This window comes from Aquarana catesbeiana, linkage group LG02 (genome assembly GCF_042186555.1).
Source record: "Aquarana catesbeiana isolate 2022-GZ linkage group LG02, ASM4218655v1, whole genome shotgun sequence".
In the NCBI taxonomy this organism is placed as follows: Eukaryota; Metazoa; Chordata; class Amphibia; order Anura; family Ranidae; genus Aquarana; species Aquarana catesbeiana.
In genome coordinates, this window is record NC_133325.1 from 558,873,636 (window position 1) to 558,893,783 (window position 20,148).

The 20,148-nt window shown below is 44.7% G+C and overlaps 1 protein-coding gene across 1 annotated transcript in view; it reads left to right on the forward strand.

Annotated features, from left to right (window-relative positions):
- Positions 1-699: 699 nt before the first annotated feature.
- LOC141127553 (uncharacterized) overlaps positions 700-20,148 on the forward strand; it is a 26,958-nt gene continuing 7,509 nt past the window's right edge. Inside the window, exons 1-3 of the mRNA XM_073614126.1 lie at positions 700-1,451; positions 16,290-16,409; positions 17,590-17,822. Of these exons, the coding sequence (XP_073470227.1) occupies positions 700-1,451; positions 16,290-16,409; positions 17,590-17,822 (1,105 nt within the window). The remainder of the gene's footprint in view (positions 1,452-16,289; positions 16,410-17,589; positions 17,823-20,148) is intronic.

Below are 20,148 nucleotides of genomic sequence, written 5' to 3' on the forward strand. Positions count from 1 at the left end.
CCCCCGCGGCTATACAACTTCTAAATTATATAATGCAAATTGTGATGGGTTTCAATACGCAAGAAGTATTTTTATTTGGTGATTTTAATATGGTGTCGTCTCAGGATCTGGACAGAATGCATGCAACAACCTGCCCCTCCTCAAACTTAAAAAACTGTTCTCACTGACGTATGGCGGCATTTTCACCCATGTGGGAGAGAGTATAGGTGTCATTCCACTTCTTATCAGACCCTTTCCCGTATAGACCTGGCTTATGCTTCCTCTGGGGCTTTGCGCTGGATAAAAGCGGTAAGGCACCTACCCCGAGGGTTCTCGGATCATGCCCCCCATCCATCTTACAATCTCCCTAGTCAAACCTCCGAGACTAAAATTATGGTGTCTGTCCCGGTTCTGGGCGAAGGATGACAGAATACAAGAGCCAATGATGGAAGCTATTTGTAATTTTTGGAATTTGAATGGGGATTCTGTTAATGCCGCTACACTGTGGGATGCATTTAAATCCTGGATAAGGGAAGAGTGTAGTGGGGCCGAATTTCCTCTTTGCAGTGAGGGGCCTCCTGGTTCCTGGAGGCTTTAGAGGGGGAGAATGCAAGGTGTGAGACAGAGTATATTCAGTCCCTCCATGATACTACCTACAAGGCGTGGCAGAGGACCCTTCGGGATCTCTCTTTACACAATGTTGAACAGACCAAAAAATCCATGCTATATTCCAAGCAGAGAGTATTTGAACATGGGAATAAAAATGGCCGACTGTTGGCATGGTTAGCAAAGAACCAGACAGTACCTACCCACATAGCTAGCATCCAGAACGCCCGAGGGCAACTGGTATCCTCTCCTGAGGATATTAGTGCTGGGTTCTTGGAGTTTTTCAGGGAAGTCTATACTTCTAGGACTCACTTCTCCTCAACTGAACTGAGGGAATATTTAGATGTTATCCCCTTTCCTACCTTGCCAGAGGACCATAGGACTTTATTGGAGGAGGATATCTCCCTGGAGGAGGTCCAGACTGCAATTGGGGGTCTACAGAGTGGTAAGACCCCAGGCGCAGATGGCCTGCCTACAGAATTTTACTCCCAGCATGAGGACCTTCTTGCCCCCAGATTTAAAACCCTCTTCTCTGGCCTCGCGGAGACAGGGGCTCTGCCTGAGTCCATGGAGGAGGGCGTAATTGTCTTGATCCCCAAGCCCAGTAAGGACCCTCAGGACTGTGCATCATTCAGACCCATCTCATTGCTTAATGTTGATGCGAAAATATTGGCGAAGATATTGGCCAATCGCCTGTCCTTAGTAATATCTACACTGATCCATGTCGATCAGACTGGGTTTATGCTGGGCAAAGGCACCGACATAAACATTAGACGCATATTTTTGAACCTGTCCCTAACCCATAGCAATGCTGGTTCCCGGGTGATCACCTCCCTAGATGCCAAAAAGGCGTTTGATTCTGTAGAGTGGGAATACCTATGGGGGTGCTGCAAAACTTTGGGTTTGGCCCCATTTTTATACGCTGGGTACAACTACTTTATAGAGCACTGAAGGCTAGGGTACTAACGACTAGATCTCAGAATCCTTTCCACTGAACAGGGGTACTCAACAGGGATGTCCTTTGTCTCCCGGTCTGTTTGCCCTGGCACTGGTGCCCCTGGCGATTCTGGTTCGGGAGTCTCGGGAGGTCAAGGTGCTGCGGGTTGGCAGTTTGGAGGAGAAAATATCCCTTTACGCAGACGATGCTCTGCTTTACCTGAATGATGCCGGCCCATCAATGTCTGCTGCTCTAGTGCTGTTTGACAAGTTTGGATTGCTATCAGGCATTCGTATTAATTGGACTAAGTCGGTCCTTTTCCCTCTGAATGGTCAACCCCAGGTCATGTGTAGTTCTGCACCATTGCAATGGGTTGTAGAGTTCAAATATTTCGGGATAAGGGTGGCTAGGGATACCAACCAATATTATACCTTGGATGTACTTCCCTTGCTCCAACTCCTGAATGAGAAATGCCAGTCTTGGTCCAGACTCCCCTTGAATTTACTGAGCCGTATAAATATCTTAAAAATGATCATCCTACCCAAATTCAATTATATCTTCCAGAACAGCCCGGTTTGGATACCGGTGTCATTTTTAAGGAGGTAGATAGATGTGTCACTTCCTTTATATGGAATGGATCCATCCCAAGACTGGCAAAATCTACACTATGCTCACCAACACACCTGGGGGGTCTCGCCCTTCCGAACCTTTGGGTTTACTATTGGACAGCAATGCAGGTCACGACATACTGGTGGTTTGAGGCGAAACGTTCTAATGCTGTGGTCTGTGTAGAAGCAGCCTGGCTGGGCTCACTGCAGGAATTACAAAATCTGGTGTATAGAGGAATGGGGGCATATGAGGATCTCCCTACTCCAACCAGGGCGACGATCAAAATATGGATCGCGGCTTGGCGCAGGTTTTCCCAAGCAGATCGCTGGTCTCCGGTTCAGCCTCTCTGGCAAAACCCTAATCTGCCCCATTTTAGGTCAATACCGGATCCTCAGGTATGGGCAAGATTCAGCATCAAGATATTGAGAGATATCATGCCTTCAGGTACCTGTCTTTCTCTCAATTAACTAGGAACTATGCCCTACCTGGATGGATGTTTTTCCGCTATGCCCAACTTCGTCACGCGACTAGGTCCCAATTTCCTATGCCCCCCACTTTACAATTGGACCCGGTAGAGGACCTCTTGTCCTGTGGTGATTTGAAGAAGCCTCTCTCTGCTCCCTATGGTACCCTGCTTTCCAAAGATATCCTCAAATTGGGCAGTTTCTGGGAAAAGTGGAAGGCTGATATCCCGGCACTGGAGAGGGAGGATTAGGAGGACAGCTTAGAACAAGGCCCCAAGCTAGTCATTTATGCAGGGGACAAACTCATACAAAGTTTCTCCACAGGGTGTATTTTACCCTGGTGCGTATGTCTAGAATATATCCTGATAGAGACTCACATTGTCCTAGATGTCTGGCGCACCTGGGCACCTATATACATATGTTCTGGGACTGCCCCATGTTGTCGACCTTTTGGGCAAGGGTATTTGAGCAATTGAATGTTCGTCTTGAACTGGCTGTTCCTATGATGCCTGAACTAGCTTTGCTGGGTATTCATGATGATGACCAAAGATCGCATCATAACAAATTGCTGATGTCATATCTGCTCCTCTATGCCAAAAAAGAAATATTGTGTAAATGGACCTCCTCTGCCCCTCCTGATGTAGCCACCTGGGAAAGTAAAGTTAATGCTGCCCTCCCTCTTTATAAGTTGACATACATTAGTCGTGGATGCCCCTGGAAATTCCACAAAGTATGGTTGCCATGGACAGCAATTTAGTCAATTGGGTATAGAGATCTGGGACCCTTCCGCCTTCCCTCCCCACTTACTACTATTTTCCCTCCATCTTCCCCCTCCTCCCCCCCCCCCCCTTTTTTTTTCCCTGTCGGTCCCCCCCCTCCTCATGGGATCCAATATCTGAACACAGGTTTGAGAAATGTACCTTTTCCTGTACTGACAAACAGTTTCACACTGCTGACTATATAATGTATATGTACCATGTGAAATGATCACACTACTGTTATACACTGTACTACTTTTACTTCACAAACTGAATGTATTTCTGCTATTATGTATTGTATTCTTTCCTTTAATAAAGCACTCCTGATTGTTAAAAAAAAAAAAAAAGACTCATTGCCAGTTATCGCAAACACTTGATTGCAGTTGTTGCCGCCAAGGGTGGCACAACCAGTTAATAAGTTCAGGAGGCAATTACCTTTTCACCATAGGCGTGCACACAGGGTGTGCCAGGTGTGCCTGGGCACACCCAAATCACCCCGTGTGGTGCAGATTACCCCTGTTTAGACCTCTAATAATTCACCAAAGACCCCTAAAGGCTCCTAAAAAAAATATAAGATAAAGTAAAAAATTGGAAAAAATAAAAACTACTGCAATCTCTTCCCTACTGACACCGTTCATTGCTCTGCCGACACCTTCAGTGCACATGCACACACATGCAAATGTGTTTGAGTTTTGGGGTGCACACCCTAATGCAATAGGCTGTGCACACCTATGCTTTTTACATAAAGCCAGGCAGGTTTGGACAGCTTTTTTGCCTTAATAAATGAAACCATCATTTAAAAACTGCATTTTGTATTTACTCGGGTTAACTTTGTGTAATAATAAAATTTGTTTGATGATCTGAGTCATTTAAGTGTGACAAATATGTAATAAAAAAAAATCATAAAGGGGGCTAATACTTTTTCACACAACTGTATAATGAAAGGCAACTGCAAAAAAATCACTGTGGGTGATGCAGCAAAACTCTCTTATTTTTCTGTGTAAAATATTATCTCAAGTAGAAATCATATGGAGCGCAGGCCCCCAGGTTCTCTTCCCATTTGGGTGTACAAGCACCCAGGCACACAACAACTCGGACGGCCTCGCAATTCAGTGACCAGGCAGGAAATGCCATTTTAGGCCCCTTTCAGAGCCTGCTATTCTCTATGGGGCAGTCGGATGGAAGCGAACTTCCTGTCCATTTCCATCTGACTGTCATCCGATCCGCCAGATGGATGGGGAACGGATCCCCATCTGTCTGTTTTTAGCGTACCGGATCGGCTACTGTCAGGTAGCGCTTTACAACATAAGGGCAGACAGTATATTATAATACAAGCTAATACAGTAGGAATCATAGGGCCCTGCTCGTTAGAGATTACAATCTAAGAATGCTCTTTGAACTTGGTTGGGGTGCAGGATGGGCTTTTAGGTTCTTCAAATCTAGTGAATTAAGGAACCAGAGGACACTTTCTGCCCTGTCTACACTCTTCAGGATAATTCCCAGCATGGCAAACAATAGGGGGACAGCAACCCTGAGATTCCAAGCAAATGAAAGGTCCCAATCCAACAGTACTGGAGCAAATGCCTAAGGGATTAGAGCAGTGGTCTCCAAACTGCGGCCCGGTGGCCAAATACGACCCTTAGCTTGTTTTTATCCGGCCCTTTGGGCATTACTCCCTCCATTGTCAGCAACAGTGGGGCATTGTTCCTGCCACTGACACAGACAATGGGGCACTATTCCTTCCACTGACACCAATGATGGGACACTATTCCTTCCACTGACACCAATGATGGGGCACTATTCAACCCACTGACACCAATGATGGGGCACTATTCCTCCCACTGACACCAATGATGGGACACTATTTTTTCCATTAATACCAATTATGGGACACTATTTCTCCCACTGACATTAACGATGGGGCACTATTTCTTACCCCTATAGCAAAGAGGGCACACTGTTTCCTATCAACGACACCATAACATTTTGTACTCCCGCTTTCCCCTGTTTAGCCCCCCTAAAGTTTGAAGAACAGTAAACTGACAATTTGTTTAGAAAGTTTGGAGACCCCTGGGTTAGAGCATCGAACAATCACTAGGATCCTATATCCAGGCCTATACTCACAATGTCCCCGTATACTTGAATGCCTTCAACCAATATCAGCCAGACACTTTTCCTGTGAAAATCCAGGCCAGGTCCTCAGTGAATCCCCTTGATTTGGCTCCAAATAGCCCCCCCCCCAGGTCTCACTGAGCTGGGACTTGATAAACCCTGCTGCTCCAGGCCTCTATTTATTTTAATTATTATCGATTAATTATAAATATTATTATAACTATTTATGCACTCATCAGTCACCTACTTGTGATTCTCCCACAAGGATTAGCTGAGACCACATAAATATTCAGGCCAAGATTTTATCTTTTCCAACCTACTTCATTCTAGAATCATTTTTGCATCAGGGCAGCAGCAAGGGTATACCCCCCATAAGGCTGACTTGGGGGGGGGGGGATACAGCTGATTATTACATACACAGGACCTATCAGTGGAGTCCGGCAGTACAGGTGTACCACAGCAAATTATGTATGTGCTTATTAATTTGCTTTGGCTACCCTAGGTTTACACCCATGCTTTTTTAGTTGTTTTGCATTTTCCTGAAATGCACTACAGTCCATTTAACATGGTTTCCTATGGTACACATTCACATCTATGCGTTTTGCGGCCGGTGCGTTTTTGAAAAGGGTCGGGACTTTTTTCCCGTGTTTTGCGTGTAATAGACTTCAATGGAATTGCATCAGAAACAATGTTGTGTTTGTGATTTGACTTTTGATGTGTTTTGCATTTTTCAGTTTTTATTTTTCCGTTTAAACACTGTATATAGCTGGTTGCTAAGGGACGCCGGGAAGCCGGCCACTGCATCCTTAACAACCGATGAGTCTTCAGCTGTCAGCGGGGTTGCCTGCTGATAGCTGAATGTGAAAAACAATTGCCGGCAAAAAAATTAAATCCTGAAAAAAAAACGGCATAGGGTGCCCCCGCAGGTCTATACCAGACCCTTCCGGTCTAGTATGGATTCAGAGGAGACCAACCCCCCGCCCCCCCAAGCCAAAATTAAAGAAAAAATCCATACCAGACCCTTATCCGAGCATGCAGCCCGGCAGGTCAGGAAAGGGAGGGGACACGCCAACCCCCCTCCTGAAGAACCATACCAGGCCGCAAGATCTCAACATAGTGGGATGGGGATGTTGATGGGGACAAGGGCCTCTTCCCCACAACCCTGCCCGGTAATTGTGGTGTCTGCAGGCAGGGGGCTTATCAGGATCTGGAAGCCCCCTTTAAGAAAGGGGACCCCACCGTATTCCTGCCCCCCCATGTGAATGAGTATGGGGTATGTTGTACCCCTACCCATTCACCCCAAAAAGCAGTAAAATGTTAAAAACAAGAGATAGTTTTTGGCAAGTCCTTTATGTCTTCTTTCTCCAATACCGATGTCTTCTTCCTCTGGTAGTTTCTTCTCCCTCCTGTGCAATCTTCTCCCCTGGTGCCGTCTTCTCCTTGTGCTGTCTTCTGCCTCACCGCTGCTTACCCGATAAAAACAAAAAAAGCTGATCTTCTTCTAAAGCTGTCGTCTTCCGTTGTGTTGTCTCCTGCTTTCTGCCGTTTCTTATATAGCCATGGGGCGTGGCCATCCGATGACATCAACTGAAGAACCGCCCCTTGTGACGTCATGTGGGAAAGAGAAGGAGAAGACAGCTTAAGGAGAAGATGGCACTAAGAGAAGACGGCTCAAGGAGAAGACAGCACCAGGGTGAGAAGACTGCAATGGAGGAAGAAGAAACTATCGGAGGAAGAAGACATAGGTACTGGAGAAAGAAGGCACGTTGGAGCTACGACGGGGGACAATTTTCATTTTTAATAAAGGACTTGTCAAAAGGTAAATTGGTAGGGGTTTCTTAAAGGGGGCTCTCATATTCCGATAAGCCCCCTGCCCGCAGACCCCCACAACCACCAGCCAGGGTTGTGGGGAAGATTGTGGGGAAGAGTACCATGTCTCCATCGACATGGGCAGGGCCCCCCACCCCAAAGCACCCATCCCGCTCGCTCGTCCCCTCCCTTTCCTGACCTGCTGGGCTGCATGCTCTGATAAGGGTCTGGTATGGATTTTGGGGGGGACCTCCACGTCATTATTTAAAAAATTTTGGCGTGGGGGGGTCCCTCCTCCGAATCCATACTAGACACGAAGGGCCTTGTATGGACCTGGGGGGGCCCCACGCCATTTTTTTCACTATTTTTTTTTTACATTCAGCTGTCAGCGGGGAATCCAGCTGATAGCTCATCAGTTGTTAAGGACCCGGCGGGCCAGCTTTCCGGCCCACCCCTTGTCAGCGGGGAATCCTGCTGACAGCTGATGGCTCATCAGTTGTTAAGGACCCGGTGGGCCAGCTTTCTGGCCCACTCCTTAACAACCAGCAATGTATAGTGTGATTAAAGAGAAAAAAATGTAAAACGCAAGATGTATGGAAACTGCATGCAAAAACGCATACAAAACGAGGGTTTAAAAAAGCAAAATGTACTGCAAAGTGTGCCTGAAAAATGCATCGAGCGCAGCCGCATAGGTGTGAACCTAGACTAAATCAGGCCATTGTCTTTGTCTATACATTATATTATTACAGGCACTTACATAGCTCCCAACCGTCCCTGATTTTGAGGGACTGTTCCTGATTTGGAGCAATGTCCCTCTGTCCCTCTTTCCTCCTCATTTGTCCCTTATTTTGGTCTGATCTATATAGATGTATATAAAATGCACTTTTTATCTATCAAAAAAAGTGTTTTCCAGCGCTAAGCCTTTCATCTGATTTCTAAATTGCTGCATTTGTAAATTCCAAAAGCCAATATAAAGGAATAGTAGTGGCAAAAAAAGCACTTGTGGGTTTAACCAATCTTTTATTTTTTGAACAATTCTCCTTTAAGGGGGCATGACAAGGAGTGTGTCCTATGCCTGCATACTTTTGCTGATAGGTGTCTCTCATTCCCATCTCAAAAAGTTGTGAGGTATGCGGTAGGATAGAGAGCCCCGTGGCTAAAATCTTGTTGAAAGGTTCCTATGACAACGTCCATTAGGACGAAACGTACGTCAGAAGGCAGACACGCTGACGTCATCATTTCCATTCCACTGTGAACGGGTGCATGCAGGCCGGCCGGCTGTTTTGTATACATGCTTTTAATCCTACTTTCTATGTAAGTGCAATCTTTCTTATTTTAATAAATTGAACATACGCATTTACACTATGGAGAATGTATTTTTCATTTCCTTGGGCTCCCCTTGCTGACCATTCGCTTTCCCTGGACGGAGAGTTCCTGTCATCCGTGTGCCTAGATGATACAGATGTTGGTGTCCCCGCTCAGTGGATTTGCAATATAAGCTGTCTAAAAAGCTTACTTCTGGTAAGCTTACATCTGTATAGGTGGTGGATCTCACTGGGTGTTTATTGATGAATTTTAATCACCTTCTGCGGATTTCACTGTTCTCAGAGACTGTCATTTAAGACACTATTCTAGTTATTTTTACCACCATTCACTTTTTAAAATTTTTTTTTTTTCATGTCACGTATGGTATCCTGGTAACCTTATCTGGGTCGGATACACACTGTGTTTTTGTTATTTTTTATACTTTATTTATGGATGTAATTTTTCATATTGTTTAGATCACCATTTGTATTCACATTTAATTATCTGCTAGCGCGGTTCTGTTGATTATCTTGCTTATGTATTTTTGTTACCTACAAATTTGAACTGCAGCATAGAACATTGGGAAGCGCAATAATTTTTGTATTTTCTGAAAAGTTTCAATAGCATGTTTTAATTAATTTAAAAATTAGTCATGATGTCGTTTATCTGCATTTGAAAAGTCATGTCAAACACAGGTCAACAGATTTCCATTTACCGCAATGGTGCAGTATGGATGACAGTTCCGAGACAGTATTTTACCTGCTTATTGATTTATTAGGCCTCATTCACATGGATGCTGAGTCCTGTAGTCCGTGAATGGGCCATGTGTTTATGTTGCATGCAGGCAGTTAATGTAAGTGTATGGGGAAACAGAAGCTTGTCCCAATTTGACAGGTGTGTGGGTGCGGGTGAGCGGCCTTAGGTCCCAGTTCACACATATGCGATGTGGGAACCAGCGCGATTCCAGTGCGGGATCCCGCATCGCATGTCACTTGCCGGCGGTTTACACTGACATCTGCGAACTGCTGTGGGTGTCAATGTAAAGTTAATGACACCCCCAGATCGGTTCACAGATCGCAGTGCGAACTGTCAAATGGTGCAGGAATCAGATCGCATAGGTGTGAACGTCCATGCGATCCAATTCCAGTGCAGACCAAAAAAAGGGTCCTGCACCATCTTGGTGCGAATGCAATGCAATTTCAGCCATACAGTTTGTATGGCTGAATTCGCATTGCACAAACATCGCATGTGATCTCTACAGCAATGCGGTGCGAAACACATGCAATGTGTCTGTGATCGCATTAGTGTGAACCCAGCCTGAACGTACATTTGGGGGCTCACCTGCACAACTGTCAAATTGGTACAAGCAGCTGCTGCTGCCCCATTCACTTGCATAGGCTGCCTTCACGCAACAGGCTGCAGAACCACACAGCCCATTCACAATGTATGGGCACTAAGGATAAGCTTGGGTGTGTTCGCACAGCCCACGTGCAGAGCCCGCCAGGAAGTCGGCACGGTGCTGCGCTAATCACAGGCAGTGAGACATTTTCCCGATGTGCGGCTGCAGAGATTGGGAAATGTCTCACTGCCTGTGATTAGCGCAGCGCAGTGAGACTTCCTGGTGGGCTCTGCACATGGGCTGTGCGAACACGCCCAAGCTCATCCTTAATGGGCACCAATGCCTGTGTGAATGAGGCCTTAGAGGTATTTATATAGCACTGAGAATTTATGCAGCACTGTATATACTAAACATCAGTCCTTGCCCTCAAAGTGCTTACAATCTATGGTCTCTACCTCACATTAGAGTTGAGTTTAGGCATCCTCAGAACTCAACTCCAGCCAAACTAAGGCTTCATGTACACGGGATGTTGTTTAACCTCACCTGAATGATATACCTTGACAGCTAAAACCCGACATTTAAAAACGTTGCCGCGTTTAGGGTTTAGGAGCGTTTTTAAAAAAAAGAAACATTTTAAAAAACAGCTGTAAATGGAATGCTGCTAAACGTGAGTTAACGCGTTTAGCAGCGTTTACAAGCTGTTACAGGCATTTGGCGTTTGAAATGCATCTGAACATTGGTCCTGAACACATTTTTTTTCATTCCAAAAAATGCTTCTAAACTCAACTGCCTAGAAACATGACCCTGTGTACATGTACTGATAAGATAACAACATAGAGGAGAGTTCAGGAGCAGCTGAAAAAAGAAACCCCAACTGCTCCTAAACGTCAGTTTACCAGCATCAGTGTACATTTGATTGACATGTACATAAGATTGAACAACAAAAATGGCGCATTTTCTAAACCAAATCCAGCATGTTGGATCAGGCGCTTTCGATTGCAGCACAAAAATTGCATGTCGCAGCTGGCACGCTAAAAATGCGAAAAATTAACGACCAAGAATTTTTTATGGTCTGCCTGCTTTCCGCTCTCTTTTTTTTTTATTACTTCAATAAGCTGTGGGCTGGGTCGTTCCTTGCAGCCCCCTTCTTTGTTTACCTGAGCCGTGGAATAGAAGCGCAAATTCAAAGTTCGGCTAAAGATGAGTTCAGAGGACGCCCAAGCTCATCTCTGCCTCACGTCCATACACATGCCAGAGCCAAGTAACCTACTGACTTATCTTTTGAATGTGGAAGGAAACCATTGCACCCAGCTTTGTGTTTAGTTTTTCTGGTGTGGATAATGGTTCAGAGGAAGTGTGCGACCTGCTTTGCATTTTTCTGGAACGGTTCAGAGGCAACGTTTGACCTTTTTGCGTTGCATTTTTCTGTCCTATGGGCAGTGCATTTGCAGGCAACGTAGGCCAGATGCACCCTCGTGCATTTGAATGCGTTAAAATGTAAACGCCTGCATTTGATAACAACGCCCTCATACACCAGCCCTGAGGCCGCCTTTCCTCATACACCCTAGAGTAGAAAAATCCAAACATTTGAAACCTTTACAATGACTGGAGTGATTTTATTGGTAAACGAATACTCAACAGGTATTACAAATATGAATCGTATCTTCCTACTGACTTCTTTTTGATATCCTGTACCTATAGATTTCAATGTTATTGTATTTAAGATAATATTTCATCTTATTAAAGCTAACAATGTATATTCACGTGACTATTTAACAAACATTCTAAGGCCCCATACACGCTATTAGATTTTCTGCAGATTTTTGTCATCAGATTTACCAAAATCATGTAGTGCAAGGGCCTGCCTGATTGCATACAAATTAAAACTCTTAGGATTTGACCTCATAATATATGGTTTTGGTAAATCTGAAGACAAAAATCTGCAGAAAAACTAATAGTGTGTATGGGGCTTAATATTGTGTGTGAGAGTCTATGTAGATTGGACACACATGTCTGTGATTAGTCAGGAGGGCGGAGGGAACTCATTAGTGGTTGTAAAGGGAGCCCCCTGCTGGTGAGGCTCATAAACAGCCTATTAGGGGGGGTGGGAAGGATAGAGAGTGCTTATTGGGTAGGGCGTCCTCTTGCGGGTGCACGGGCTAATAGTGAAGGGGTGTGTGTTGTGTCTCAAGGCAATGGCTACAGCGAGTGGCAGAGGAGTGGGTCATAGAGCCCCATGCAGGTAAGTACACACTATGAGACTGTTGCTACTTTTCCTATGAAGGCTCTCTGCTGCAAATTGTGTCCACTCCTTTCTGGTCCATATCTGGGTACAAAGTGATCACAGCTTGAAGGGTTGAACTGTGCAAACAGCTGGTTAATCCATAGGAAGCATGATCAGTTCAGCTGGGTTCACACTATTGTGAATTGGATGTAGGTTTCCCTGCATCCAACTTGCATGACAGGAGATTGTGACCGGCTCTCATTGGAGCTGGTTCACACATCACTGAGGCAGCTGTGGAGCCCATTGCGCAAGGGTCCTTTGCATCTTTTGGTTCCATTTCAGGTCTGAATTCAGACACAAATTTGGGCTGAAGGGTTGAACTGGGCAGGCAGCTGGGTTATTCATACAGCGAGAGTGACCAGTTCACATGAGACACTAATGGCTCTCTATGGGGGGGATTGGGAATAGGGCTGTCACTTTTAATGTAGGGGGATGGGTTTGGTATATTTTAATCATGGACTGCCAGGTGATCCTCCTGAAACCGTATGATGGTAATATACGTCTTCCCTAATAGTCCCAATGGTAGTGTAAGTATGATAGTTGCTCTTAGATCCACATTCCACCATCATGTAGAAACCCCCAAATTCACCCCCCCCCCATCAATGAAATCTAGAAACTCATTAGGCTATTGCAAGATTGCTGTCCAACCAAATCTTCCATACTTTGCCAAATTTCTTTGGACACCCTCTGCTCAGGTATGTTGCTTTTATCGAATGAAATCGCTCTATAGTAATATACCTTTCCCATACAAAATGCTATTATTTCAAAGTGACACTAAATGATATCCAAAACAAATTCACTACCTAATGGTCCTGTAATCCAAGTGTGTGTGTGTGTGTGTGTGTGTGTGTATATATATATATATATTTTCCTTCCTTCTAAAAAGTTTCATGCATACTGGGTTTATTGCTAGTTCTCCTGTGCTCCTTTCCTGCTGATAGTGTTTGTCAAGAGGGAAAAAAAACACCCTTGATGCTTGTAGATATGAGTGTCAAGTGCTTGGGCGCTCATTTTATTGGCTGGAAAAATTGTCTATTGAAATGACTTAATGCTCAAGCGCTAAACAGGCCGTGCATTTAGATGCATCAAGAATTTTTATTTTTTCCTGCCAAAGCGCCACTGCTGGATGTGCTGGTGTTTGGGGTGTTTTTTTTTTTTTTTTTTTTTTTTATTTCTGTCTCAACTCCTCCAAATCAGGTTTTTAACTCTGCTCCTAAGGGAAGTCTGGTGTTAATAATTTTTTCCTGCCTCTAAACGCTTCGCCCATGATAGCCTATGTCAATGTTTCTCAATTCCAGTCCTCAAGGTGCCCCAACAGGTCATATTTTCAGGATTGCCCTCAGATGAAGCGGCTGTTGTAATTACTAAGGCAGTGAAACAGATCAAATCACCTGTGCAAAAAATGGAAATCCTAAAAAACATGACCTGTGGGGGCGCGTTGAGGACTGGAGTTGAGAAACATTGACATAGGCTATCATGGCGAAGCGTTTAGAGGCAGGAAAAAATATTAACACCAGACTTCCCTTAGGAGCAGAGTTACAAACCTCCCAGTGTGCATGGGGGCCTGAATGTTTTGCTGCAGGAACAGAGCATGCTGACCCCACTCGGCTTCCTGCATTCCTCTTCCAAGTTTCCCCCTTAGAGGAGGTGACTGGCATGGGGGGGGGGGTTAAAAATGGGCGGTGGATGCATGGTTTTTAGCCCATCCACCTAAATCCTACCATGGCAGTCGGAGGGCAGGACACCTGCTGTGACTTGCTCAGCAATGTTTTTTATTGCCTTCAGGATTCTGAAGCCACAGGAGTGATATTAAAGGAGCGCAAACGTGTAGAGTCAATGGAATCATTACTGTATCCAGTTTCTGAATCAATAGGTTTCTTAAATTGCACCTAAACTGTGTGGCGCTGCAGTAAAAATGAGTCACCCATTTCTAGGGGGTTGGCTGGTGCATCCCACTTATGAATGATGCTCTGCACTAGCATTGACCGTGGCTCCCAAAGCTGCAGGCAGGGTTTTTAGCAATGGGTGTGGTGTGTAATTTCCCAGTGGGTTTCTATCCCCACTTTTTTTTCATACTTTTTCCGTAATAGTTATGTTGCCATCATCTGTGCTGTATCATACTGTAGTAACATCAGCTCCATAATACAGCGCTGTGTTCTAGGAGCATCACAGGTGACTTCCCGTCTGCTGCTGGAACACAATTGAGTGGGACTGAGTGCTTGTAAGCTCAAAGTATATCCCAGAACATGGGCTACAGGCTTATCCTGATACCAATTCAGAGTGCTAGGAAATTTAAAGGATCGCCACTACTCCCATCCTGCCCAGGTGAATAAATAAGGAGCCTACAGTCTCCCACACACCATTAGGTGTTTTTTCACCTGGGCTAGTTGGGAGTAGCAGCGATCCTATGTTTCCTTGCTCTCTGGATTGGGGTCAGGATAAGCCTGTATCCCATGTTCAGGGATATGCTTTCACCTCTGAGTGGCACCATACCCAATATAATGGGACTGGGTCCTTTTCGGCTTTAAAGGGGTTGTAAAACCTCATGTTTGGTGGGTTTTATTTATTTTTTTTTTTTATAGCAAACATATCAGCCTCCACTGTGCAGTTTCTTTTGCACAGTGTGGCCCCGATCCTCAACTTCTGGGGTCCCCCAACGGTGTTTGCGGCTCCTCCCCCGCATCGGGAAACTCACTAGGAGAAGCGCTTTCCCTGGGGGTTACTGTGCGGGCGCGCTCCCGAGTCCAGCATTTGCGTCCATAGACACAGGATGCTGGACTCGGCCCCGGCGCCTGCATCATTGGATTTGTTTGACAGCAGTGGGAGACAAATGCTGCATTGCTATCAATCCATCCAATCAAGAGCAGAGAGCGTGTGCACGTGGGAATGAACAGGCTCCGGTGAGTAAAATGGGGGGCTGCTCAGTGAGACGTTGTTTCACCTTAATGCATTAAGGTGAAAAAAACACAAGGATTTACAACCCCTTGAAGAAGCTTTGCATTTTTTTTGTTTAAAGTGGAACTTTAGAAATGTCCTGCTAAATCCCTTTAGGCTGGTGCATTTAGCTGGTATAGCTATGTAAAATATTAAAAATGAATGCCTATAATGTTTAAAATCCAGTAATACTGTCTCGCCTCGCTCTGCACATGCTCAGTTGCTCTATTTTTAGGCATCGTATTGAATTTGTAGGAGCTAATCTGCTAAAAGCCTAAAGATTTACTGCTGTTCAGGGGCTCTGGGCTTCAGCAAAATGGTAGTATCCAGCAGGAAGAAACCAGAGCAATGCTGGAGGCAATTTATAGCACACTCATTTTGGTAGCCCAATTATTAATGTGGAATATATGTTCCTTGCAAAAGAACATTATTTTTATCAAGTTTTGGGTAAAGTTCTACTTTAATACTAGGCTGCCTTTGAATGGCCGTGGTGGAGAGGTCCCACCTTGGCCAATCGGAGCGCCTTGCATTCATTGATTTAAAATACTTTAAATGATTTTAAGGCTTTATCTGAATGTTTGTCTGAGACGCACTTGCCACAACTCAATTTTTTTTTTTTTTTTTAAGTTGCTTGTAATGCTGCTGGAAAACCCCCTGGTCTTACTCAAGTAATTGGGAGACCATCAGAATCTAGAGGATTTGACCTCCGTTTGGGTATACTCTGCCAATATGTGTGCAAATGTGACAGAAGTGGACGCTGATCATAACCGCTACTGCAGTGGTACCTGGTTCTAGCCTGTATTTGAAAAGCCAGTCCATTTTAAACCAAGAACAGCTTCAGGGGTGGCTTCTCTCCTGACACCTTCAGCTACATGGTTGGGCTGTCCCAAAAGCATTTCTGGGTCTGTTATACAGTTCAGGGTAAACTTTCCTGCTGTAGTCTTGTCAAGGAAGCTTAGAGGTACCAGACGAACTGCCTAGTCTGAAAGCCCTCAATTATTTACATTTTCATAAGCGTTGAGTTTTTGGTTTTTGTTTTCTCCAAGGGAAATTCCATAAAGTAAACTACTGGGAGAGCTGCTTACACAGCAAAATTATGTTCTCTACAACTTAACTATTTTTTTTAGTCTGACTACTTCTGCTCACTCCACAGAGCATTCCTCAGGGGTGTTTGTCATTGGGGCGAGAACTGCCACTTCTCCCACGAAAGGAAGCCTGCTCCACTCTGCCGGCATTTTCAAAATGGGTTCTGTAGCTATGGTAACAAGTGCAGGTAAGTCATTTAAAAATAACTCTGAAGGATTGGTGTATATGGCTTCTGTTCACCTTTTGTACATTGTGTTCAATGGAAATGCAAAAGCTGTTTAATGTAGCTCAGGAGGAGGTTAAGTTCATGTCGGAAGCTTCTGTGAAGCCCAGATTTGCCCATCTCTACAAGCCTCAAGGGGGTGACCATGTACAGGTGATGAGATAACCCCCCCCCCCCAACCTCTGTAAAATATTCTAATGAGCTATTTGGTACCAACTGACACTAGATAATATATGGTCTCAAGCCTGATTGTTTGATGTTTTGTCTTTTAGGTGTATAAGTATGTTCTGCCTTACCTGCTGAGCTAAAAAGATGCCTCTAAATGACCTGATGTGCATGGACACATAGGATAACATTAGTTGCTTTTACAAGCAAATCATTAACTCCCATACGAGCAGCGGTTTTAATCCAGTGTACATGGACCCCAAGTCCCAGTTCCCGCTAGTGCAGTGACAGACATTGCATGTTCACACCGCATTGAGGTGCAGATCACATTCGGACCCTATATTTTGTTCTGCACTGGAATCGGCTCAAATTGGTGGTCACACCCATACCATCCAATTCCTGCGCCATTTTAGTTTGCTCTGCGAACCAATCTGGGGGTGTCATTAACTTTTACATTGACACCCCCAGCGGTTCGCAGATCTCATTGTGAACCACTGTGCAATGCGGGAACCTTCACTGGATTTACAGGGTTCCCACATCATACCAGTGTGAACCAAGCCTAAAGGGGTTCATTCCACTAAAAAAGCACCTCAACAGACAGGTGTGTTTTGTTTGTATAATTCAGATGCCATTTCAAAGCACAGGGGTGGCAGGCTGTCTACCTATGTTGTCTATGAACTGCAGGTTTTAGGCCATGCTTTGTGTCATTTATATTGTATCATGAGGCATGCTCACATACAATATCCCCAAAACCCTAACCCCCTACCTTACTGCTTTTTAAAAAAAAAAAAAAAAAAAAAGTGTGCATAGGCTGGGAACAGGTTAAGTCTAAGTTTCTTGTGCTGGCATGGGAACACATAAAAGACTTTGTAGTATATATGCATGGCACATATTCCTAAGGGGCATATATTGGTTCCCCTTCTGACAAAGTTTTGCTGAGTTTGACTAAAACGATTAACATTTTATCTTGTTACTGCAGTTTCCAGCACACAACAGCTTATCTGCCTTTTGATACTTCTCACTACCACTCTGGCCGCAGAGTTTCTGAGCCCTGCATTGTTCCGCATGTCAGTGAACCATCTACTGGACGAAGGGGCTCTGAGCCATCTCTTTCTCCCTTGCACGCACCTGGTTCAGAGGGCCGTACAAGATCTATCCACTCACCCACAGAAAACTGGGCCCTTGCTGCTGAATTTATACCTAGGAATGCAGGTAACAAATTAGTGTTGCACATAAGGGTGGTTCACTTTGGCACTGAGAACTCCCACTTTCTACACTGAACAGGTATACTAACAGGAACTGTCACAGAGCTTATCAATTATCAAAGGTATCGGGAGAGTTTGGTTTGCTCAAAGATCTTGCAACATGATGCTCTTTATTGCTGTGCCCCACATAATCACGCTGGTGTTCTGATTACAATTGCCTAAGCTTGTTCAATATGTCCTAATCAGAAAGGTAGTGGTGATCAGGAGGAGTGCCTGTTGGAGGCTATGCAAGACATCTTCATGTCCGTGCCTGAGGCTGTTCTCCATGACCATAAAATTGCTAGTATGCCATCAAAGCAATATTATGCAGCATCTTAACACCATAAATGCTATTTACTTCATTCTGAATATTCAAAGCAAACTTGCCCATCCTTCAATGTCTCCATGCTTTTGTAGCGAGGTCCCCGACCTCTAGAGGCCTAATGGTGACCTCCAGGGTCAGGGAGAGCTGACATCCTTCTGTGTAGAATGGGTTACAAGGCATGGTGGGTGTAATGCAAGCTGAGGTGATGTGCACCAGACACTTTTTGAATGTAAAGAGATTTCTTGTCTCGAATTGTGGGAGAGGGTTAGGGCCAGGAAAACCTTAAGTAGATGCAATGACAATTGGCAGACTCAGACTTCTATAGGTATACAGTGGAAGGCCTCCAGCCGGACACCACTTCTGTATAGATAAGACTGCTGTCTCCTATGACAACAAATCTTGTAACCGTCACTAACGATAATTGTACTTGGTAACACAGAATAGTTCTCCTTGCATGCTACAGTCTCTCTCTCACTGTAGGTCTTCACTCACTGAGCTCCAAGTTATCTCATTAGACTCTCAGACCCAATCGCCACTGGATCCCCTAAGCTCTTCCACTTCAATTACTCAGTATCTTCCTCAAGCGTCACCCCTGCTGTCCCGCTAGGTCCCTGCCTTGGCACTTACTGAAGTTTTTCCCACTTCTTCACTGTCCCTGGTTGGTGAGAAGTCTGCTCCGGTATTTGCTCCAGCTTACTCAGTGGTCTCGGTAACCAGGTGGATGGTCCCTTCTACCTCCGACCACAACTGGTTCCCTGTCTGGCGGCACCGTTACACTCAGTTGGACTCCAATCCTGCAGTCCCAACCCTGCGCTGCTTCTGGATAGATCTCAGACAGCCTAGCAGCCAGATGTCCACGGGATAGGCCTCAGACTTCCGGCCTAGCAGCCTGGGGCAGCATAACACGTGTTGACCCAGACAGCCATCCATGTGGCACAGAACCCTGATCACCTGACTTCACCCAAATAGGCTCTCCCAGCAGGCCAAAGTGTAAGGATATCACGTACTGGACATGAAAAGCTGTAGCTAGTGTCCATGTTTGAGAACCTTAGGGCAGCCATGACAGCTTGGCTAATCATTTAACCTTACAGAAAAAATCCAAACTCACTCCCTCCTCCCTTGTGTTAAGGAATTCATAGTTTTAGACTTCAAAGGAATGGTTATCTCAACAGAGAAAGCAGAACCAGCCTAGGTCTGTAAAAACAGCTCATGTTGGCCTGTCGTAAAACTGTCACCCTCTCAATTCAGAGAACCAGCAGATACCAGTTGTAAATACCTAAATGCACATAAAGCTTAAACAGTGGAATAAGTATGAAATTACAGCATGTTTCATAACTTCCAAAGTAATAATAGCACAGCCATAATATGGACATATTTAGTTTCCTCAGATAATTTGTAACATTTCAAGTCCAGACACCCTTATGTCCGGTCATATGGGAAATCACTGGTACCCCTTATTCCTCCTAGGTAAACTAGACAGTAGAGACATGGCATGTTTTTTTGTTTTGAAGGAAAACTCACGCTGAACAATAATATGGATATTTGGAGTCCTTAAACACTATAGATGCAGAGATATGACTATGTATCACAAAGTGTACCTGGGACATAGTCATGAGTGTTGACACCTCCCAGCAACCAACCCCTAAATATGATGACCAGACGATTGGTCGCTGTCAACACCCTTTTGATTTGACAGAAAAGAGAAGCCAAGACAATGGTCAGTTCTCCTTTTACCATCCAAGCAGGAACATCTGTTTGAGAACCGATTACCCAGTTAATCAATCGAACTCTGATCAACCCTCGGACATTAATTGCAAGTGTTCTTCCTCCCCAATTCTACCTCATTTCTTTGTGGCTGTATATTGTCTTTTTATCTTTTTGAAACCTCTGTAAATGTTTTATTTGCACCAACTTTGACCTTTTCATAATGAACCCTTATGTTGAAAAGTGCTAACCTTGTCTCTAAAGC